At 34.8% G+C, this 6,796-nt stretch overlaps 1 protein-coding gene across 1 annotated transcript; it reads right to left on the reverse strand.

The window, feature by feature from the left end:
• Window positions 1-2,029: 2,029 nt before the first annotated feature.
• LOC125827771 (inositol-pentakisphosphate 2-kinase-like) lies at window positions 2,030-6,526 on the reverse strand. Its single transcript, XM_049507096.1, has 8 exons — window positions 6,414-6,526; window positions 6,218-6,328; window positions 4,852-5,055; window positions 4,250-4,397; window positions 3,734-3,774; window positions 3,484-3,594; window positions 2,669-3,271; window positions 2,030-2,215 (listed from the first exon to the last, which is right to left on the reverse strand). The coding sequence occupies exons 2-8, from the start codon at window positions 6,317-6,319 to the stop codon at window positions 2,087-2,089; spliced, it is 1,338 nt and encodes a 445-aa protein (XP_049363053.1). The 5' UTR covers window positions 6,320-6,328; window positions 6,414-6,526; the 3' UTR covers window positions 2,030-2,086.
• Window positions 6,527-6,796: the final 270 nt, after the last annotated feature.

Below are 6,796 nucleotides of genomic sequence, written 5' to 3' on the forward strand. Positions count from 1 at the left end.
GCCTAAGTGCAAATAAAAATTATTTTACAAGTCCCTCTAGTAATTACACTTTGATCCCTCTGTAGAACTCTCTACATATTCTAGGATATTCCAAAGTATTCTTAAAATATCTAAAGTTTCTAGAGTCTTCTAAGGAAATTCTCTAGGAAGTTCTAGAATGTTCTACTAACCTCTCCACAACTCTAGATTCTTCTCCCTTATTCCGATGCCGAATTTAAACTGTGAAGTGACGGGACATGACAGTGCGCTCCACATCAGTCATCAAGAGCAGTCCCACACCATTGCCATATGCACCGTAAAGTGTGAAGACAAAGATGACATGGTCTCGCTTGTCAACTATTTGATGACCAAACATGTCATAGGAAATGGACTTACAAGCTTAAAGAATTTGAGCATAGTTGCTCCCTGATTAGCTGTTCATTTTCCGAGGACGATAATGTGTATTATTGGGTTGGGACTGCTTATTTGAAGCTGGACGCAAATGAATGTACCAAGGTAAGTCAAGTTATTGTAATAATCCTTTGATAGAGGTGGAAGTTGTGGTTCTAAACTATTTTCACACGTAGTGACTTTTAATTCATGAGTAATTTGCAGGGCCGAATATTAGTTTTACAAGTTGTACAGGGTAGCGAACTCCATCTAAGTTGCAGAGATGGAAACTGATGGAGCTGTCTACTGCCTGAATGCCTTCACTGGTAAACTTCTTGCTGCGATCAATCAGAATATCAAGTTGTACAAGTGGGCATCCCTTAAGAATTGCCGAGGCCGAGAATTGAAGCGTGTATGTCTATTTCGGGGTAGTGTCCTGTCTCGTTTTATTCAAACGCATGGTGATGCGATTGTTGTTGGTGATGCGATGAGGTCTATATCTCTCCTGCGTTTGAAGGTACTCGTTGTAACTATATATCTTAAAAAATAAGATAATAGCAATGTTGATTAAAGAAGTTTGAAACCGTAACCTTCACATAGTTCTTCAGCATAAAACCATCTAGACTACGTGCATTCTTTGTTTAAGCAGTATCACTTATAATATATAACCGTTATATCTGCTTTTATTTCTTAATTGTATATACCTTTTAGTAAAAAAATTCGAGAAGCAGTATCACGTGACACTCCTTCTACCTTCGTAAATCCGCCCCCGAAAGAAGTGTCACATCTTCTCTGTATTCAACTTTATATATATAGAGAGAGAGAGTCTGAGGTATTATGCTATATGTTTCCTTAGGCCTCAAGCTTTGAAAATTCTTGTTATCCGGAAAATTCTCTCCCTTTTGACGTATAAAACGACTTGCACAAATTTTTAAACAATAAGAATGACACAAACCAGCATTGCAATTTTATGAGACATAAAAAGCGTTGACGGATAATCTGTCATCAAACATATCACTCAAACTCTCAGTGCACTTCTGTTGTAGGAGTAACTCGATTGGCTGATCTTAAAAGAACAATTTTTTAAAAATAGTTTTTTAAAAAGTCAAAGTTTAGTAACTTATAAGTTAAAATGAAAAGTAGGGACAATTCACTTTTAATTTTAAGTTTATTTTAAGTTATTTTTTTAACTTTGTCAAACACTTTCAAAAGTTATAAATGACTTAAAAGTAAGTTTGACCAACTTTTACGTCAATCCAAACAGACTCTAAAATTTGTTAAGTCAACCTAAATAAAAATCATAAACTACTACTACAAAAAAAAAAAAAAAAAAAAAAACTCTTACTAAATTTGCACCGTAATTATCAGATTCTCATTTGTTTATGATAAAATGATGAAGCTAAACTCTGGAATCCATGGATAACTCGCAAAGAGTTCAACCCGCTTCGCTCCGCATAACAAAAAAGTCCCTTTTGAATCTGCCCCACATCTATCTTTTTCATTTTCCCACAAAGCAGTATTAATTTGCAGTGTAAGTTAAACACTTCGGCAATTGCAACTAACGGATGAAATTTGACTGTATATTGCTATTAGTTCTTGACATTTATATAGTGGACATTTATTACTAGGAAAAAAAAAAGGAATAAATTTTATAAAACGGTTTTTCAATTGATTACCAGAAAATGATCTCCAATGTCAAGTTCCGACAGCGCTTCCATCATTCAATGTGGCTAAGCTGCTGCGTGGATTTTACCATCTGAACATAGCAGCCGACTATCTGTTGGTCTAACTTGTAGTAGTACTCCATCCTCTCCAAAGGTTTCAAATCCAGGTCAATGAAATATGCCTATTGAAGAGCAGCAAACAAAAAGCTCTAAGTAAGCTTAAAAAAAGCTATAGTGCCTTATATTTCATTAATTGGCAATCACAGTTTTTTCACATTGTCCACATAATGTTGTGTGTTTATTTTTATATTTCTGCATTAGTACGGAACTCAACTGTGCTTTGCACTTTAAGTTTCACCCAAGGTCATATATTTTTCTATGTATTTCAGCTTTGAAAACACGTATTACAACAGACTAACAATTTAAAAAACAAATTAGACAAATCAACAGAGGTGTGCACACAACAATCTGCAGGTACAACAAGTTTACTGCCTCCATAAGTTCACATATCTTCTTTTACATAGGATAAAACACTACTTCAATGAAAAGGAGATTAGATAGAGATATTTTTCATTGTGAAATATATTATTCAAGAACCCGAAAGGAGTTGGAAAAAGGGGAAAAGGGAATAATACCTTATAATCAAAACTTTGGTTGGTTGATTCTAAGGAAACCATGCTATATGGAGATTCCACACTCCCATCTTCCCGAGGTCTAAAACTAATCATCATGCTCAGGTCCTTTGCAGTTGCAGCAATCAAGTAATTCCTCACAATCTTCATGCTTTCATCGTTCGAGATTGAATGCAAAGAACTGTATCTTTCTGACAATTGATCTTCAGCTGATCGTTTATTACATACCGCGCATGGTTGGGAAATGACATTGTAATATGCATGAATTGCACCTTCAATGTCAGCATTGTCGAACTTCTGGACTTCAAGAACCTTGTTTAGCAGTCCTGAACTAAAAATGGTCTTGGAAACAAGATCTAGGAAGCATTGGGTCCGCTGGCCATCCACAGCTTGAATTACACACTTCAGTGCATTTTCAAATGTTTCACCAACTTCACAGCTTGTAGCGTCTGCATTACCACCTAAACCCCCTAATATGAGAGAACCATTCAGGAAAACTCGGAAATTGTTTTGTGGGGTCTTGAAAAGGCCCTTTATTGCTTTGTGTACCCTATCACTGGATCCAGAAAACAAATCCAATGGATCATATGCACTTATCTCTGATATCTGATACAGCAGAAGCAACCCAAAGAAAATTTCAAAAAAAGGAGAAAATGATTAAGAAAAAAGAAAAAGATCCAACATAAGCATAAAGCTAATATCTGTACATAATAAAAGGTAAACGCTACTTTAACTTGACAGGGGAAAAGGGGGAAGTTTATCAAGTCCATGCTGCAACTGAATTAAGAAATCCACCAGACAGATAAAAAATCAATCACCTTTCCTTGGTGCAATTTTAAAGCCTGATGCATCTTGAAACGAGTTACACTCCTTTTAATACTGTTTTCTGATGCAATAAATTCCGAAAGCGGAAGAAATCCGCATTTAGGCTGGCTTCAGCAAAAGAAATGGAGACACTAATAAAAAAATTGTACTAAATAAACAAATTGTTAATTAAAAAAGATTAAAGTGAAACAGCATGAATATGATATTAATGAAGAAAAACCAAATAAAGCTATGAAAAAGCACCTTTATTTCTACAGATATACAGAAGTCCTTTTTAAGTGCACCTGAAAGGAGAAAACAGGAATAATGAAATAAGCCAATTCACCAAATCAAAATCCATATTGAGATTTTGTGCTAGGCCAATCAAAAGGCGAAACCATACAAAGTAAATTTTCCTTGTTTTTCTTTGTCAACAAATGGATCAAAACTGCAGTCAACCTTGTTGATAAGTAGCATACTTAGAATAGCTGTAATGTATCTAGACAAGCAGTCATTAAACATTACTCTTTTTACTCTCATACACACGGAGGTAATACCAGGGATATATTGAATCTCCTAAAACAGAGGTATAATGTGGAGGTTAATGCCTCAATTGCCTATTAGAAATACCGGACATGAGGCATTTATCATTGTTGTACACCCTTTATATTTTGGATCTCATTATTATCATTAGCTTGATATTAAAACTAGTCTAGCAATATAAATATACACGTTAAAACCTTGGTAAGAAGCAGGGGACAAAAAGGGTTCGTATATTACCACGCGGGAAAATCGAATGATCAGATATCAGCAGTACAGAATCACACAGGGGGTTGACCATTGCGGCATCAACACGCCAAGAAGGACGCTGAGATAGAACATTGTTATCAACTGTTTCCAGAAATTCTCGGGTCACAGGGATGTGAATCTGTCAAAATGGAAGAAAAAGATGGCAGTATTTAAGAATTTTGTTTCCATGTTGACAGCAAACCATATGCTAGGAATAACACAAATTTGCAATCTTTCATAACTTAAATCTAGAGGCCCATAGTTTAGCATAACTTGATCAATTAAGTTTTATCCTAGCAAACAGCAATGAACAAAAATTAGCCCTCTACAGAAGATCAACTGCATAAGAAATGTCCTAAAACATAAGGGTGAAACGTTAGGCTACATGAATATTGGTAATAAATTAGAACTTTTTGATGACAGGCAGAATGCCTAATTATTATTACTAGTCCACGTAGATTAAAGGTATCCAGAAAGGGAGAATAAGTAAATTATTTTTCTCCATTTGCAGAAAAGAAAAGATGATTTCAGGCAAACCAGATCTAATATGAAGTGATAAAAAATAGGTGTTATGTACAAGGCTAGCAACATACCCCTGCATCAACATTCTTTGAACCCAACAGCGAGCACATCACATGCTGCACAAAACAGTATTCAGCCATTTCTTTTGTAGGAGCTGATACCAGCTCTTTAAATTCTTTCCACATGAGGCATTCCAACTCGGTTAGACCTGGATGACCATTCTCGCATTGAGATCCATTCCTTGGTACCTTCTGTACCCGCAACACTTTTCCAACCTAGATAAAACGCAGGAGATGAGGATGCTACTGAGATATAAAAAAAACAAAAACAAATACTTTCTTTTGAACAAGTAACAATACTCCTCCCATTTCAATTTGGTTATCTTACGTTCCTTTTTAGTCCGTTTCAAAAAGAATATCTCTCCTTTATTGACATCTCTTTAATTCTAACTTTCCACGCGTAATGTTTAAAAGAACAAGATTAAAGAACATTTTGGTTCATTCTACATATCTAAGACCATAAGATTCAAAATTCTTCTTTACTTTGTTAAACTCCATGACAGTTTTCCCAAGTCAAAACCAATCAAACAAATTGAAACGGAGGGAGTAGCATGTTTTCCAGGTCAGATCTCTCTTTCTTCTGGTAGCATTTGAAAGCAAGAAAAGTCGAACTCATTCCTCCTCGGATTACTCTTACTATGCTATTGTTGAGGTCAATAACTTGTTAAAGAAACAGTGAATTCCAAGGAGGAATACAATGACATTTAGCACTCTTTTAGTAGGATCTTTTCGTTTAATTATTTAGACAACTTGAGAGCCAAATAGTCAACAACTCTTATTAGACACTCCATCATTAACTTCTTCGAGTCTGAAAACAACACCTTCATGAGATGATGCACCCCCAATGAATCAGATCATTATGCAGCTTATGTAAAGCACAATTCATTTCCAGTATCTTTTTTATTTAATCTTTCAATTCTTATTATCTCCTTTTCTGGTTCCAAGGGATCTAGCTAAGTGATTGAGGCATGAGAGATACAATCTGAAATGATCAGGAATACACTGAAAAACACGATACAACAACAACATACTCAGTATAGTCCCACAAGTGGGATCCACGCAGTATAGTCCCACAAGTGGGATCCACGGAGGGTAAAATGTTCCCAAACCTTACCCCTACCTTGTTAAGTAGAGAGACTGTTTCCGACAGACTCTCAACCCAAAATAAGCAAAAACACAATATTTACGGAGACATAAGCAGTAACAATAACCTAGATACTTTCCCTAAAAAAAGAAGAAGATGAAATTCCATATTCTTATCTACTAGAATCTTCTCTATTCCCTGAAATTGATCAAAAATAATTTCAATTCGTTCAACAATTCACCAAGACAAATTACAACTGTTCGAATATAAGTATAAGAAAGATAAAAATCATACAAAATCAGGATGTTCTCCACTATAAGCAAGCACTAGATTGACAGCTCCTTCTCCTCTATAACACCATTCTCGAGCATCATTCGCCTGCAAAACCATCGCCATCTGCTAATCCTGGTAATTAACAACAACAAATCACACAATTTGCAATTATAATTACTGATTCAGTGAGTTCGCAATCAACAAATCGCCATTAAACCTGAGTTATTCGAAGCTCTCTCAATTGTCACGTCGAGTCGGGTTTCGATACGCTACAGTTTAGCCTATATTATATAACATGTGCTCACTTATCTTCGAATCAGAACCTTTGAGGGTCCATCCCAAACTTATAAGTATTAAATTTTTATTTCTTCAATTAATATAATAAAAAATTAATTTCTACTTATTATAATATTTCATTAGGATATAAAGTGGAATGTATTTTTTAATAATTCAAATTCAATTTTTCATTTGTTGATGAAGATAGAGTTTTATTTACTGTATTAATGAAAATAAAAGGTGGATTAAAATATTGATATGAATAGAAAGTAAGTCTGAATTTGATGATAACAACGTTTGTTTGATAATTTTATTAGTAATCAT

This window comes from Solanum verrucosum, unplaced genomic scaffold (assembly GCF_900185275.1).
Source record: "Solanum verrucosum unplaced genomic scaffold, falcon-dt-bn FXZP01000064.1, whole genome shotgun sequence".
In the NCBI taxonomy this organism is placed as follows: domain Eukaryota; kingdom Viridiplantae; phylum Streptophyta; class Magnoliopsida; order Solanales; family Solanaceae; genus Solanum; species Solanum verrucosum.